The sequence below is a fragment of the Rhinolophus sinicus genome, chromosome 17 (genome assembly GCF_057876585.1).
Source record: "Rhinolophus sinicus isolate RSI-liver-muscle chromosome 17, RSI-T2T, whole genome shotgun sequence".
NCBI lineage: Eukaryota > Metazoa > Chordata > Mammalia > Chiroptera > Rhinolophidae > Rhinolophus > Rhinolophus sinicus.
In genome coordinates this window covers 2,822,477-2,839,020 of record NC_142517.1, presented here as the reverse complement: position 1 = coordinate 2,839,020, position 16,544 = coordinate 2,822,477, and the positions used below count along the sequence as shown (strand labels likewise).

The following is a 16,544-nucleotide window of genomic DNA, read 5'->3' as shown; positions in this document are numbered from 1 at the left end:
TTAATGTTTACTCAAAAGTAGCTTTCTTTTTAAAAAGTGTATAACCTGTGAATTTTAAATAAGTGTAAGACAGGACAATCCACGGTCCTGTATACACTGGGAATGGTCTTATTTAACTCATTGGTCCAAAAGATTCCTGCTACCACGTGTAGAAGAACAACTGAAAAATAAGACAAGCTGTGACGTCGGCCTTGGGGCAGGAAAGCAGGCCTGTGTGCCAGGCCCCTTGCGGGGCTCAGGCCTCCCTGCCGATTCTTTCCTGTCTTGCTCCGCCTGTAGCCCTGACTTCACAATGGGGTCATTTCCCGTGGCCTCTGAAGTGACCACAGGAGATGAGAAATGAAGAAGCAGGTAGGCGCCGAAGTTCACTCCCACAGCATTCGATGCATTTCAGTTCAGTTGCACAGCCACAGTTACATGATTGATTTGATGACCTGCCATCTGGCCCAGGCCTACGTTCCTCTCTGTGACAGTGGCTCCAATGTGGCCTGGTCCTCGTGGATGGGCCTGAACACGTCTGGAGTCCCAGCTGCTTTGGAAGTTGAGCACATGCTGTGAGCACTGGGCACGCAGTAGTGCTTCGTGGGAACGGCAGTGTTAGTTCAGTCGTGTTGCGGGCAAGGGCGATGGCTTCCTCCGTGGAAGCCTTCCAGATGGAGAGGAGCTAAGTGGCTCTTTTCTACCTCATCAGAGCATCCTGTGCAAATCATTTCAGGGCTCTTTGAACAGATGCCCCCAGGGCAGACGCTCTCCTGCCACCTAGAGCCCCTCGTCAGGGAAGGCTTTGATCTGGGCTGGGTAGCAGCCATCCAGGGAGTTATTTCTGCCAGGGACTCCATGGCGCCATTATCAGAACACCTGAATTCTCAACTCCTCCTTCTTCTTGTAGAGAGCTGAGCCTCTGCGAGAAGGAAGAGAGGACTCCTGCTAGACCTAAGAGGACGTCTCGCTTTCCAGGCTGTGTGAGTCCAGGGGCAACAGAGGACCACTTGGAACCAGGTTTAACAGCCTCTATATGAAGGACGGATTCCGTGACTGGAGCGCACGGTCTGTGTGTAAATGGCTCCACTCCCCACTGGCATCCGCTTCCTGGTCTCATTCTCCCGGGATCAGTGGTAAGTCCCAGCAACTTTGGTCTCCGGGTGGTGCCACGTGCAGGTGGGGACCACCATGTGGCCAGCTGTCTCCCCAGCTTCACGGTAAAACACACATGGATACTGGCCTCCCCGGAACTGTTGGATTGCTTGTTGGAAGCTATGACCAGGAACACCGCCGAGTTGCCCTCTGTCTTTGGTTCTGGCAGTGACAGATAGTGTTTGGACCCTTCGTGGTCTTCAGTGGTTTCTGTAATAATCATGGTTCCCACCAAGAAATGACCGCTGACTACTGGAGGGATTATAAAATAGCTGTGGGTAAAATAAGTATATTCACTCGGAGCTCCAGTGAGTGGCCTCACTGGGGCAGATCTTCCAGAGAGGAAATGAAATACGCAGACCAGAGCAGCACTGTATTCCTGAGCAGCTCTGAGATTCCTTCTCACGTTGCTCATGAATCCCACGCTTCTGGGCAGAAGCGTGAGGGCAGAGTCTGGAGCCCAGCTCTCTGGCCTCTAACCCACACTCTCAGTGGTTTCTCTCCTTTGCTGATCTCGGTGGGGAAGGAAAAAGTTTTCCTCTACCCTCTTAGGTTCAGTAATTGGGGCATGCAAATTAAACTGATCACATATGTATGGAAGCTCACAGAAAAATGTGACTCAAAGGGGCTGTTAGAATTTGGGGCTTAGAGACCCTCTTAATGGAGTGGGGGGACTTGTGGGAAAACAGATGACTTTTTAGAAAAGTAGGTGCACCCTTAGGGGAATAGATGTGAGATATGATAGTGTTGTGACAGTGTCTGTTTAGGTACGGTGTGCACAATTCTCATTTCTGATAAGAAGAGTCCATCTCCCCTCATCGCTCCCAGGAAGAAAGTTACAACTGAGTTCTTTCGGGAGGCTCTGCTTTTGGGCAGAAAAGAAATTTCAGGAACTCAAATGCTTTCTGCTCAAAATAATTTTTATGCCATAGTGGCCTTTCCGGACCATCACATCAACCCACTTGTGGCCTCCACACCTTTGCAGCCTGTCGGGCCCCTGCTGGTTGGTAGAGCCCCCACCAGGTCTCAGGTGTGACCTCAGACGCCTCCTTCTTTCCAGAGCAGTCCCTCGTTCATTCATTTCAGGTCTACTGCTAATCTAGCCACAAGTGTTTAAACACTTACCTTGTATTTTGGGGGTGTTTAGCTTCTTTATTTTGATACAATTTTAAAACACAGAAGAAAATTATAAGAATGCTACACAGAACTGTATGTCACAAATTCTTTTTTTTTAAGGTTGAGACCTACAAAGGTAGAGCACTGCTTCTCAAACTGCCTTGTGTGTGAATCACCCCAAGAACTTGTTAAAATGCAGATTCTGACTCAGTAGTTTGGGCGGGCGCCTGAGAGTCTGCATTTCCCTGGTGATGCTGTCAGAGCATTGGCCACACTTTGGGAGGCCAGGCTATAGAGTGTTTTCCTTAATTCTGTTCCATCTCTGCCTCCAACTTGCTCTTTGGCCTTTAAGAGTTATATAACCTTTCTTAGCTGTGAGAGAAGAGATTGGCTTTAACATTCCTGCAAAGTTTGTTTTTCTGTCCAGCACACCTGCCTGTTTCTAGCAGCACTTTGATTTCCGTTTGGGAACTGACTTTCCTCCTTTGGGTGCAGTTGGGATAAGTAGGTGAGTCTCAGGACTTCCTGTCCCATCATGGCGGCTGACAGAGGCCTCGAGGTCCATTCCCATGAGCTTCCTGGACCGCGCAGGCCCAGCAGGAGGCAGGATGGGACCTCAGGCCATTTCCTGGTGTCTCCTGGGACTTTGCATCTTGAGTAGAGTGGGCCTAGGGCAGAGGGACTGTTACAATGCGCCTCGTCTTGCTGTGGGGCCTGGGCTCACCTGGCCGACAGCTTCTTATCATTGCGTCTCATTGGTTTCTCCAGGTGTGTGTGTGTGTGTGTGTGTGTGTGTGTGTGTGTGTACGTGTGTATATGTGTATGTATGTGTGCGTGTGTGTACGTGTGTGTACATGTGTGTGCGCGTGTGCATGTGTGTACATGTGTGTACGTATGTGTGCGTGTGTATGTGTGTGTGTACGTGTGCGTGTGTGTACGTATGTGTGCGTGTGTGTGCATGTGTGTACATGTGTACACATTTTTTTCCTGAACCATTTGAGTGTACGCTGCTGATCTCACGCCCTTCTATTTCTAAACACTTCAGTGTGCATTTCCTGTGAATAAGCTGTTCTCATGTAACTACACACAAGATGAAAGTCAGGAAATTTAACACTGATCCAGTGCTATTGTCTAATCCACGGTCCGTGTTCAAAACTGTGTCAGATGTCCAGTGTGTGCTAGCTTTGCCCTGGCCCAGGACCCAGTCCGAGATCAGATGTTGCACTTAGTTGTCCTGTGGGTTTAGTCTCCTTTCATCTGGAAATGTTTCTTGGCCTTTCTTTGTCTTTTCTGACCTTGATGTTTTTGAAGGGCATAAGCCATTTTTTTATAGACTGTCTTTTGTTTTGGGGGTGTCTAGTATTTCCTTGTGATTCGATTCTGATTATGCATTTTTGTCAGGAATATCCCAGAAGGGAGACCGCTTCTCACTGATGGTGAAGGAGTTACAAATATGGGGGTGGGGCTGAATGGACCGTGTGGTATTGGATTGGAACTAAAGAGATCAAGGACTGGAGGGCAAGCAGGGGGAAGGAGGTATGTATAGTTGTGTGTGGTATGTGACGTGTGTGTATGTTGTGTGTGCGTGTGTGTGCGTGCGTGTGCGTGCGTGCGTGTGTGTGTGTAAAATGCCCCATCCCTACCCACCACGAGGTCCTGGGAGCAACAACACCCCACAGCCGTGAGCACCCCTGTGCCGGTCAGGCTTCCTCGTTCCGTTTCTCGCTGAACAAACCCGGCATCTTCAGAGCCTGGGTTGATGTCAGCACCAGGGCAGGGAAAGTAGGAGCCTGGGACATCTGGTGCCAGAAAATAAGGACGTGCTTTAAAATGAGGGCTTCTCACTGTCCAAACCTGAGGTGATGGGAGATTTAAAATAAGCGATACCAGTAATGGATCATAGCCCGCTGGATAAATCAGAACCAAGGGAGTCCATGCGGCTGTAACTCAGTACGTGCCTGAGCAGGAGACAGGAGACAGCCCAGCTCCTCCCACAGCAGAGCGCCAGCTCGCCATCCTGTCACCATCAGCAGTGCCGCGTCATCAGGGGACACACACTTGGGGGAAAGTGGGAGGAGCCGGTTCCCTACGTCATCTCAGCGTTTCCAGCTGTTCCTTGGTGGTTCCTGATAGAGCAGCCTTCCTGGGGGTGATGTGGAGGTAACCCCTCAGCAGGGTGCTCCCTGGGGACTCGCATCGCAGCCACGTGGTGTCGTCGTCTCGGAGCTAAGGCTGTCTGTGGCTAACTTCTGTGCCAGCTCATACTGCTCAGAAACTGCCACCTAAAGCCTGTGTGTTTTCCTGATTCACATGTGACAGAGATGAACAGCACTCAAATGAGGAAATATTCTGCACGAGTCTCAGCTCGGAGCAGCTGCTGCTCACTGGGTAACATGCCACATTCGCGACCACTTCTGAGGAGGCCTCCAAGGAGCACATTGCCCCACGCTGTCGTTGCCGAGATGGAAACGTGGGGTTAGCCCAGGCGCCGCTGTTGTAGTGTGTAGTGGTAGACACAAGCAATGCAACAGGTAGACAGAACTGCCAAGAGGAAGTGGAACACTGACGAAGGAAAGGATTGGAAAATTCATTTGTAATTGTATTTGTTTAGTATTCAGAAGCCTAAATGTCACACAAAACGCCGCAAGTAGTGGGTGCTATTAGTTTGCTAGGGCTGCTGTAACAGAGTCTGCGTGTGTGAGCAGGGACTGGTTCTGACTGCTGGGGATGCCGGAGTCTGAGGTGGAGGTGTCGTAGGGCCGGGCTCCCACTGGGCTCCGGGGAAAGGCGCTTCCTGGCCTTCGCAGCCTCTGGTGCTCCCTGGCCGTCCTCGTCTGGCTGTGCCTCTGTCACATGGCCTGCCTCCCGGTCTGTCCCTGTGTCCTCACGTGGCCTTTACGAGGGCATCAGTCCCTGGATTTCGCATCTCATTGATTTGAGGTCGTGCGCGAGTTAAGTAGGACCGCAGCTTCCCTGGTCACGTCTAAATAAGGTCACATTCTGAGACTCGGAGATAGGTGTGAATGTGGGAGGGCAGTATTCTACCTGTGGGAGATGGATGAACGGACATAAGCCCCGTCTGAAATCCTGGCATCATAAGTGATAAAGGAAGAAAGAAAAGGAGAAGAGAATCACAAAGTGGGCAGAGGATTCGGGAAGGTCGTTTAGGACGTTAGAGCCTTGACCCGGGATAATCCCGCAGGAGTAAAAGGTCCTTAGACCATCCTGGCAACCTGTGGGCAGTCACCTTCCCCAAAGGGTGGGTGCATCAGGGTATTCCACTTCCGCACAAAACCGAGCTGACAATTCAGTGGAGCCCAGAAACATGTTGTACCCTCTGTGGCCCACGGTGCTCAGGGGGCATCCCCCAGCCAGGCAGTCCTGGGGCCACCTGTGCCCACTGGGGAGCGCCACTGCCCAACTGCTGGATAGAGGAGGGGGCCAGGCTGGGAGGGGGCCGGCCAGGGAGGGGGTGGAGGCCCAGGGAGGGGGGCAGGCAGGGAGGGGCGGAGACCCTGGGATGGCCACTAGATTCTGATAACCTGGACAGCCTCGAGCATCTAAGAAGGCAGGTATGTTAGGGCCCCCGGGCTCTGCAGACATAGTTTACGGAGGGTTATGTATTTCTGGGTTATTTATTCTATTTTATAAATGCTAATATATTTAATAAAAATAGAACATTTATAGAGTGGTCTATTTATGTGTGGGTACAGAGTAGAGAGCAGAACCAAGGGCCATTTAAGCAGAGCCACGTTCTCAAAATCTTCCTTAGCTGGGTAATTGCGACATTCAGATCCTCCTGGTCAATTGCACACCTGTCAGAGGTGGTATGTGGCGTTCTCGAGGGCTCCGCCTTCTCTTCAGCTGATTGGGAGCTGTGGGGGTAACTCAGTCTGAGAACTTTTTCAAAATACTCCCTTATGGAGATTGGAAAAAGGGGCCCTGTACCCACTGGGGGCAGTCAGGGCCCCCCACAGACTGCACTCGCCCTAGTCATTTATGTCCAGTGAGGATGTGAGTGACCAGCGAATCTCCCTGTGGGCTGGGAGTTTGGATATTGAGGGCTCACAGCGTTCCAGTGGCCTAGAAGCTTCCTGTGCCGGCAACTTACGGCGCATAGGAGCTTCTGTTCTCCACCTGACAGTTTTCAGAAACACCAGGACGGAGGCTGGACTTCATAACAAACCCACGGTACCTGCGTGACCTTTGTTCTTTGGCATAAATTACACACTCGTTTTTCTATGGGTTCACTTTTTTCCTATCTGGTCTTTGGCAGCTTGGAAAACAGAGTCCTAGAAAGGTGTGTGTCTCCTTGATGAAGAGGAGAGCATGGGGGCATTTCTTCAGTCGTTTCCCACGCAGGTACTGAGTGCCTGGAAGTCGGTTGGTGTTTTCCTTTCCCTCAGGCACGGTTATCCTGGTGGTTGGCTGTAGGTTTCAGCCCCATGGTCCCACCACCCCTTTTTTCTCCACCTTAAATAGCATCTTGATTTTTTTTTAATCTGGAAATATTTGTTTGACCACTAATGTCCAGAGAAATAGCCCCCCCCCCCCGGGATTCTTTGTGTTATTCATGGAAGGCTGCCCTTGAAGAGGAAACCACAACATTGAAAATGTAACGGTGAGACCGGAGGAGGGTCCCAGTGTCACCAAGGGCCCGGGGAACTTGGGCCAGCCTTTCTCTGTTCTAACCAGCAGCCTCTGCCTTGAGGAATTACCACTGGAGCCACCACTCAGCTTAAAAGCCAAAGTCTTTCCAGGATGTGGGGCTGGGCCCCCCCACACCGAGGATGCGGGGCTGGGCCCCCCACACCGAGGACCGCCTTTCTCGTGGGAGTCCTGTCTTCATCTCTTGCCAAATACTTTTTCCTCCTGACCTATTTTCTTCCCTTAAGAAATGTCTCTGTAACGTGGTTCAAACTTCTAGCCTGGAACGAACTTTTATCTTCTTATTCAAGTATCTTCTTTCCTTTAGACTCCCACATATTTCAGCACTTCCCCCTTGCACTGCTTGTCTCATAAGCCAGAAAGAGCAGCAGGGCTTCGGGCCAGTGTTTTTATGTCATCGGCCTTACTCATAGCTTGTCAGCATCACGGAGTTTTCCTCACGGGGTCAGTGAGGTATTTATGCTTCTTCCTGGCTTGTGTCCTTCTGAAAAGTTACACAGAAGCTGAAAAGTAAAAAATAAATACGATCTTAGATGCCCAGGATAGCAGACTTACAAGAAACTTGCCCTTAATTTTGTTTCAAACTAAATCTTCCTTTTCGTGTGCTTTGTAAACATGCGTTCATCTTCTGAGTCCCAGATTTTCTTTGATTATAATTTTTTTTAGTGAATGTTTAAATAGTTTCGATTTGGGCAGCAAAAGTGGCAAGTTTTTTTTAATGTAATATTGTAGCAATATTATAAATAGGGTTGATAATTGACAGGACTGAATGAATACTGCACAGCATAAGGAAATTTAAGAATATAGTCATATTCTTCATGCGTCTCATTATTGGGTACCATTTCCTACCACTGCTTTGTGTTTCAGGTATAGAGCCTTCACGTTTATTCTGACATTTTTGCTGTATGCAAGTTTCCACTTATCTCGAAAGCCTATCAGCATAGTTAAGGTAAGAATCATAAAACACGTCATTTCCTATCCTGCCTGTAATCTCTGCAAGGACTAGCTGTTAAGGGGCAGTTTGGGGGAGGGAGAGTGAGGGGCTAAGAACAAAGGAGGAAATGGATTGTATAGAAGGAAGTTATTTTGCTGCTTTGGATTTTAGTTATTCTTTCCTGAAATTAAAATCTTTAAAATGTTTTTAGGATTTGTAATTTTAGAGGTAGTATACTTTCAGTCACATTAGTTGACAGTTTCGGCATTCTGAAGCTTAATTAAATATTTATTCTGTCTTGTGTGAATGTTCCCTCCAAAATATCCAACCTTAAATTGTTCCCAAATTGCTTCTACGATGATTTGATTTGCTTCTGAGTCTGTCTGTGGTGGTGGTTCTCCCTTATCCCTGGAACACAGACTTTCCGGGCAGGAAGCTGTTGAGCAGGCATTTACCTAGACTTTGCGTAAAGACGAGTACAGCGGACAGGCCAGCGTACCAGCCGGGTAGAACGTGGGGAAAAGCAGGAGAGTTTTCTGACTCTGACATCATTTTGTCTATAGACTGTCAACAGGCTTGAATGGCTTTTGACTCTATTGTAGGAAGAGCAAGGAGTTGCCCAGGGCCAAAGACAGCTCATTTATAGCTTATGGCCCCTCCCTCACTCTCTAGTCACTGGCAAGGACACAGGTCTAGGACTGTAACTGCTGACCATGACTCCTGTGAGTGGCTGGGCGCTGGTCATCTGCCCCTAAGTCTCAGGCTGGGGGGAGAGGCGACGCCAAGGCTGTCCCTTCTGTGGACAGGCCCTGCTCCCTCCCTCCAGTAACTCCCGGGGATGGCAGGCGTCATGCGTGTACTCAGCAGCCTCTGAAATTCCTCTGACTCCTAGGAAGCAGGAAATTGCCATGCCCTTCAAGGCGCTTGCGAAGGTCTCACTTTTTTGCCATACCAAGTTTTAATAGCAAGTTTGCAGACCTTTTGAAATACGGGTTTTAAAAAGAAGATAAGGACGAGAAAAGCGACAGTGGGCCTTAACACTCCTCCCCCTGGCCCGTGACTCTAAAGTGAGGACCAGTGAGCAGCCACCGTAGATTTAAACCCAGTACTTGTCCTCCTGGTTGGGGAAATACACACAGAGCTGAAGATGAGGCAGCTCATAAAAACGGAAGAGGCTGTGGAAGAGCCTCAGGAGCGCGTGGCATTAAAGGAACAAGAGTCCTCGGAGCCTCCTGGGGGTTCAGGATTGATCTTGGAAGCTTGGAGCATTAGCTTCACCGTGAAGCCACCAGCCCGGGGCCGGAGGGCCGGTGTTGGGACAGAGGCAGTGTGGTGAGACTGTGACAGGTCGTCTCTGTGGCAGCGCTGGGCTGGCCGCACTGTACCGGCTGCATAACCAATGGGCGGGAGTTCACATGACTTGGCCGAGGTCGGAAGCAGCACAGGGCGTCAGGTTCCCAGCTCAGAGCCCGAGTCCACGACCAGGAGGCTAGGCTGCCTCTTCTCATAGCATTAAACAAAACAAAGGCTTTGCTGCTTCTTTACGAAACAAAAAGAGATCAGCTCTAATCTCCTATATTTCCCATGGATGGTTCCTCCCTGGGAGTATTAGGTGATGAGACAGGATGTCACATTTTGTTTGATGCAGTGTCTGCAACACTGCTTTTCCCTCACTTCTGTGTGTGATGTGTGTGGGCTGCCCGGCTCACTCCAGCCTGGCTTGTGGGCCCCTCTCAGCCTGGGCAGGTCCTCTCCCGTCTGCCTGTGGCTTTCTTAGTAGGGCTGAGCAGGGTGGTCCCAGTGTGCCCCAGGTCTGGCCAGCTGGGCTTCCATGAGCAGCAGCAGGAAAGGTGAGCATAGACACCTGACTTCTGAAGGCAGAGGAGGAAGTATAAAATCAGGTGAATGGGGAAATACTGGAAATGCCAGCTGTATGCCCATAGGAAGGGCCGCGAGCCCTGCCCAGCATCCCTGCCTTGAGCTCAGGGTCAGCCTGGTGGAGTGTGAGCTGAGCACAGGCAGGGGCAGACGGGGCCACTCACCACACCACAAAGCCCCCGCTGGGAGGACCAGCTCTGAGCTATTCTGAATTTATAAAGCAGAGCCATTGGCTAGGCTTTTAGGGTGATGTTTAAATGACAGCAGAACAGCTCAGCGGTGGTGACACAGCCATTTGACCACAGAGCGGCCGAGTCCCGGGTGCCATGCCAGGACAAATATTTAGATGCTCACCCAGGAAATGATCACCTGGGTTGAGGTCTTGCCCCTTTCCAGCTCCCAGCAGGCTCCTCTTGCCCTGTCTCCCCATCCTTACCCTCCTCCAGCTGACTGTGCTTCTCACCAAGGTCACCACGGATTCACTTCCCTGGTCTTGACCCTCCTAAGTGGAATCCTGCCGTGGTTGCTCCTTTGTGAGGCTTGTTTTGTTTCTGAGAGTCGTCGTCGCTGTCACACAGACCTGAGACTTGCTCTCTTGTATTGCTGTGCAGTCGTCAGCTGTATAAATCCAGCAAGATGCCCCCATTCGTCCGCCCTGGGCAGGTGGTCTGAGGACGACGGCAGTCAGCTTTCGGCTACAGAGCTGCTCTGAGCAGTTTCTTGGGCGGCTCTGCGTGTGCTTGTGTGTGCTATGTGTGTGCTCAGGTGTGGGGCTGCCAGAGAGCCCGGCAGGCACGGTGGGGCCTGTGCACAGGCTGCCCTGGGGAGGCTACAGGAGGGGCCGCTTACTCTGCTGACCCTTCTTCCTCTGCGACCGTCACCTGAGTGTGCTTCTCTCTGACTTCTGTCCTCCCCATGGATGTTGCAGGGTGAGCTGCACAGGTACTGTGCTTCTGCAAACGAGGGTGAACTCAGGTTCAACAGCCAGAGCCAAAAAGCCAGTGACACGCCCCCTCCCCAGCTCCCAGGCAATGAGACTGACTGCGGCTGGGCCCCGTTCGGTGAGTTCTCCATCAGTCCACCCGTGACTGTCCAGTCACTGAAGTGGGCGGCCCCTGCGGGCTTCTCCCACGGCCTCGCGGGACTCTTCCAGCCTTGCCAGTTTCTGCGGCAGTGATGACGTCCTCGAGTGTAACTGCCCGGGTACAGCTCTCCTGCCACAGTGCTCACAGCTCAGCCGCTGTGTCTGCAGGGCCTGTGTGTAGGGCTCTTGCCACCTGGACAGAGATTCTCCTGGCGGGGAGATCTGCTGAAGACAATTTGCATTTCACATTAGAGCTGGAAGTCAAGGCTTGCAGAGCAGAAACGGGGCCGGGGGTGGGAAGGAGAGAGACCACAGAGGCCTGGTGGGGGCTGGCCTACACAGGGCGCGGAGGAAAAGCCAGTTTAACATGCAACAGAATAAAGAAACCCGTGCTCTCCGTGGGTTTTATCAATCGAATAAGGTAGGTTTCCTGACTGCCTGACTGAGTGCAGTGGCTTCCTGTCCCTTTGCTGAGAAGTGAACAGAAGACGTGCGCCGTGCTTCTGTGTACCTGCTCGTGAGCACACGGCCGCACTCAGAGGGCAGATGTCTCGTGTTTTGCTGCCCGCTCCAGACCGTACCCTGACGTCTAGTGAACACAGCACCACTCACCGTCGCCTGTCGCTTTTCACCTGCAGACCAGGACAACTACCAGCAGCTGCTCGGGGCCCTGGACTACTCCTTCCTGTGTGCGTACGCCATCGGCATGTACCTGAGGTGGGTCTGCTTCGTGTGCGAGCCCCTCGCCAGCGCGGAGGGCTCCGGGCCCGGGCGCGTGGGATGGGGCCCACCGGCAGTCTCTTCTCAGAGGCGGGATAAATGCGAGCCCACATGTGGTGCTTGTCTGTGCAGGCGGGACTGCGGCCCCGAAGCAGCGCAGTTACACGACCCGGGTAGGCCGCTGAGCAGGGTGCCATCCCTGGATGGCTCTCCTGGCCCCGGGGTTTGGGATGCACTGTGAACCCTGCCAGGCTGTGGTCACTCAGGGACGGTCCTGGCAGCTCCCATGATGCTCAGCCGAGCGCATCCTCGTCTCTGGTCCCAGGGCTGCCATCTGCTTGCGTGTGCCATGCTGGACGTGTCCACCTGGACGTCCTGCTCGGCCCACGCAGAGCTCCTCACCTGACTGCGCAGGCTGTGCGGCTGGTGGCTGGGGCGTGGCTGCAGACACACTGCTGGGATCTGAATCCCGGTCCCCACAACCTGCTCGTGTGGCCGGGGCAGCTCACTGTACTGCTTTGGACCTCAGTTTTCCCTTTGCAAATGGGGGTAATAGTAATTCCCACCCCATGGGCTTGTGGTGGGGATTAAATGCGTGAGTGCACACAGGACGCTTGGCACGGTGCCGGCATGTGGCCCCCGCCCAGCATCTGTTACGTGTGCTTGTTCCCGGCCCTTCCTGATCCTGGTCTTGAACTGACGGGGGAAGGTAGTAAGTGTGATGTGGGTAACAGCACATACTGTTGGCAGATCAAATACTGGTACTGTGTCAGTCCAGCCAGGTTTAAAACAAAAAGCAAAATAATAGAGACTAAGCCCTTCGGCCTAAGAGGGTTTTGCTCAGATGGAGATCTTTAGAGATTCCAGAAGCTTGGGGATCCTGTGACTGTTCAGCCTCTTTCCTGAGACCATTCCCCCGCCCCCCCCCCCCGAGTGTGGCATCATCCAGACCTGGGCCCCACCCCAGCCCAGTGCCGTGTGTGTGTGTGTGTGTGTGTGTGTGTGTGTGTGTGTGTGTGTTGCCCAGCCAGGCAGTTCTGCGGATGGAGACGATGGTTTCCCTTCGTTGTAGCTGCATACTTGCGTACTGCTACAGCACTTGTCTGAGTGCACGCACATGGATGATACTGGACTCAGGAGCCCGAGGCATGTGGCGCATGACAGAACGTGAGCCCGAGTGAAGACAAGCATGGCCTAGCCTGAGGCTTCTAGGGCGTGGCTGGCAACCTGGCCACTAGCTGCGTGCCAGCCTGAGGAGTAAGACTTACGTTCTAAACGCTGTGTTCTCACTGGACACCAGTAACCTGTAGCACAGAAAGACCCAAGTGTTGGAGTATGTTTCTCTCGTTACTAGAAAACAGTATTAAATGTTGTTCTCAGCTGGGAGTGATTTTGTCCCCCTAAGAAATAGGGAATGATATCTAGAGACATTTTTGGTTGTCATCACTGGAGAAGGGGTGGCCCTGGCATCTGGTGGGCAGAGACCGGGGAGCTGCTAAGTACGCTGCCGCCCACAGGACAGCCCCGCACCACAGAGAACCCAGCCGGATGTCAGGAGTGGTTTTAGTGTTGCCTATTTAGAAGGTTTCATGCAGCTCGCCAGCGGGGGTTCTGAAATCCTGTCTGCTGTGAAAGCCACACTCAACTCCTGACTGTAACAAGGGCATGCGCTGCTCCTTCCGTGGCCTTTTAGTGACATCATGACACACGGGTTAAACTAGAGCCTGTGGGCACCTTCCTTAGTCCAGATCGCTCCTGGCAGGTCCCAGCAGGTGCGGTGTGGCCTTTAGAGGCTGAGTCTGATACAGTGTGGAAGGGTGTCCATTGCATCAGGCTTTTCTTTTAAAACTCGTAAGTAGAGACCAGATTGGGACCCAGTGTTGTACAGCAAGCAGGAAACGCACAGGAGAGCGCTTCTCAGCCCTAGCCCATGGCACTAGCTCTCAAGAGGCCCATCTGACTCTGCCACTTGTTCTGTGACCTTGGGCAGGTCAGCCAGCCCCTCTGGGACATGTGTCCTCATCTCAGAAGTGAGCACGTGGGAGGAGATAACTCGTTTCTCTCCAGAATGCTCTGCTTGAGTTTGTATGTGATCAGCTTCTACTCAGCTTAAAATGTGACCTGAATGTTACTTGTAATTTTCAAGGGGTTCCTCTGTTTTAGTGCTTAAAAGGTCATGTGTGTGATAGCAGGCCGATCTTTTTTATTTGGTGAATTCAGAAAGAGAAGTTCTCTGGCTCTTGAAAACCAGAAATTTGGAGATGGTTCCCGAGTGCTGTTCATGGGCAGACAGGTTTCATTCTGCATGATGCTTGGTGTTTATCTGACTCCTAGAAGGATATGTAGAAGAAAATGAGACCTGTAGAGTTTTTAATGATTGCAAAAGGCTCGCGATCACTTGTGATTTCTTTATTCATTAGTAAGTTGCAAGGTCAAGTTGCTCCACACTGGCATTTCCCATAAGGCAGTCCAGCATGTACTCCCTATGGCACTGGGGGCCGTGGGGTGTAAAAGCCTGTTAAGTATGCGCTCTAGTAGGAAACACGACTTTTCCTCCTCACCAGCACCACCATGGACCTGGACGTAACCCACACTGGTCTCAGGTTGAGCCCCCAGGCAGCTTAGGAGGGAATTCTCCCAAGATGCCGACTCTGTATCGAGTCGTGTTGCTGTTCAAAAGGAGCACGGCGGCGCTACCCCCGTACTTCAGACCTTACCCTAAAGGAAATCCCATCTTTAAACCAGATCCCAGTTCTGTGGCCGGGGGTAGCTGGCAGAGCTCAGCCAGCTCACGTGCTAATGTGGTGACTTAATGACAGTGTGGGGACCCGGTGGCTTGTTCATGGTCACAGGTGATCCCTCCTCCCGGCAGGAAAAGGTTTTGTGTGGAACCCGCGGTGTTTGAGGTTCATTATTTGATAGTTAGTGACTTTTACTAGAAATAGAAAGTCTTAAAAGATGTTGCCAGTTGCCAATTTCTGGCTAATAAATGCTCTAGTGGGAAATAGTCATGATTAGATCTTCTTAGAAACTGTGGTGTTTGGAATTCTAACTGGAAAGAAGCCGCGGGGTCATGTACATTGTGGGTGTGTTTGTTTTTTCATATTTGTCTTTCTTTTTTCTGTGTCCTCAGTGGCATAATAGGGGAGCGCCTGCCGATTAGGTATTACCTGACATTTGGGATGCTGGCCAGTGGCGCCTTCACTGCCCTCTTTGGGTTAGGGTATTTCTACAATATCCATAGTTTTGGATTCTACGTGGTAACTCAGGTAAGGTCTGGGTCCGTGGCTCAGCACATACGGGGTTTCCGTGATGAGTTGGAATGGGTGTTTATGTCACAGACCCCTGACTCTGCCAAGGGAGAAGGTAGCCGGTGATGGGAGCGGGCGGGAGGGGGCAGACCTGTGTCCTGGCCAACGTCAGGGTCAGCGCTGGCATGTAATTCACGGCTGCTGGAATTTCCGAGGAGAGAGCACTCCTCTCTTCTCGGAAATTCCAGCAGCCACGAGGTTTCCCTTAGCTTCAGGAGTTGCCTCCTAAAGAGTCTTAGTTTGAGATGTTCTGTCCTGTGACAGATCGGACCACTCAGGAGGGATGTGGGGTGTCGCGAGGGCAGGAGGAAGGGAGGACTTGGGCGTCGTCAGCAGTGGGACGGAGTTGGAGGTGGTCAGTGGGAGGAAAGGGGGGCCTGAGGGTGCTGGAAGGTGGGGGTGAAGGCCCAGACGGGCCCTGTGTCTTCGCCCTTCCAGCTGGGCCTCGCTCTTACTAGAACGCTCAGCCACTCTGCGTCCCAGCAGCTCTGTGGATAAATATTGACCAGAAATGGAAAATCCCTTGAAATAATGAGTCCAACTTCTGAGGCACTCCAGATAGCCTAGGGGGGTGTTGCATGGAATTCACTTTGAAAAATGTTGCCATAGGACTTGAAAAAGTTTGGTTGTTTTAATTACCAAAGTGATTCACACTTCATAGAAAATTAGAAGGAAGGGGAAAAATCGATTTCCTAGAATCCCAGCATGTTCCTGGAGGGGAGGCCACGCCTGGCCGGCCCTGAGGCCAGACCAGCGGCGCCCCCGACAGTCTCCTGGAGAGCTGGTCCATCCCTGGGGGTGGGGGTGGGGGGGTAGGAGGCGCTAGGCTGGACCTTGTTTCATGGTGCCTTGTAAGCTTGCCCCTGACACAAACCCACTGGCCAACACACTTCCTAAGTCTCTTCCTAAATCGTAAGCTCAGGGTCCTCTAGAAAAGTGGAGAAACGGTTTTTCCAGGCGCTAGGCCAAGGCCAAGTTGGTTCAGAGGTTAACCAACAATAGGACCTTCCTCAGGACATAAGCAGTGAAAGCGTGCAATTTACAAGCCATACTTACGGTACAATCTTAGTTCTATAAAAAGAAACGTTTTCTCTTTTTATGAAGTTTTAGATTAGAAAGAGACTGAAAAGCGTGACCCCAAGCTGTTAACAGTAGTTCATCTCCTAACAAGTGATTTTCTTTCCTCTGCTTATTCTAAAATTTTCACAATAGCTATGTATTACATTTGTAATTATATATACGAGTATATGTATATGTACTCGTATGTAGTTTAAAATACATCCTTGGCTGTTGAGGCTCACATCAAATAGGGCCTGCCCTTCTTTTTGTGAGAGTCCCAGCTGTGCTCACACACGTCCCAAGCAGCGAGCAGAGGGAGCTTCTGGGAGCCCCGCTGAGGGCAGGCTCTGGCTGTGAGTGTTCCTGCCGGTGAGCCCTCCCTTTTGTCCTCTGACACAGATCATCAACGGACTGGTGCAGACCACCGGCTGGCCCAGCGTCGTCACCTGCCTCGGCAACTGGTTTGGAAAAGGCAGGTGAGAAAAGGCGGCCCTGTTTCCAGCAGCATTGATTTTTTAAAATATTTTTTAAAAGACTTTAGTTTTTCTTTAGATTTATTGCAGAACAAAAAAAGCACTTTAACTAGTTTATTCTATGAAATGAGATGATTGAAATTTCTAGGACTTGATATTCTGAAATT

General features: G+C 51.4%; 1 protein-coding gene across 5 annotated transcripts in view; it reads left to right on the top strand.

Annotated features, from left to right (window-relative positions):
- The window catches only part of SLC37A1 (solute carrier family 37 member 1), a 68,777-nt gene that overhangs the window by 21,186 nt on the left and 31,047 nt on the right, over positions 1-16,544 (top strand). For 3 of the 5 annotated variants that reach the window (XM_074324860.2, XM_019745668.3, XM_019745666.3), the window contains 6 exons: positions 890-1,115; positions 7,786-7,867; positions 10,659-10,791; positions 11,453-11,531; positions 14,668-14,803; positions 16,304-16,380. In XM_074324860.2, coding sequence (XP_074180961.2) covers positions 1,060-1,115; positions 7,786-7,867; positions 10,659-10,791; positions 11,453-11,531; positions 14,668-14,803; positions 16,304-16,380 — 563 coding nt within the window. In that variant the 5' untranslated portion in view covers positions 890-1,059. Of the gene's footprint in view, positions 1-889; positions 1,116-7,785; positions 7,868-10,658; positions 10,792-11,388; positions 11,532-14,667; positions 14,804-16,303; positions 16,381-16,544 lie in introns of all 5 variants that reach the window. The other 2 variants (XM_088794202.1, XM_088794203.1) reach the window with 2 other exon arrangements.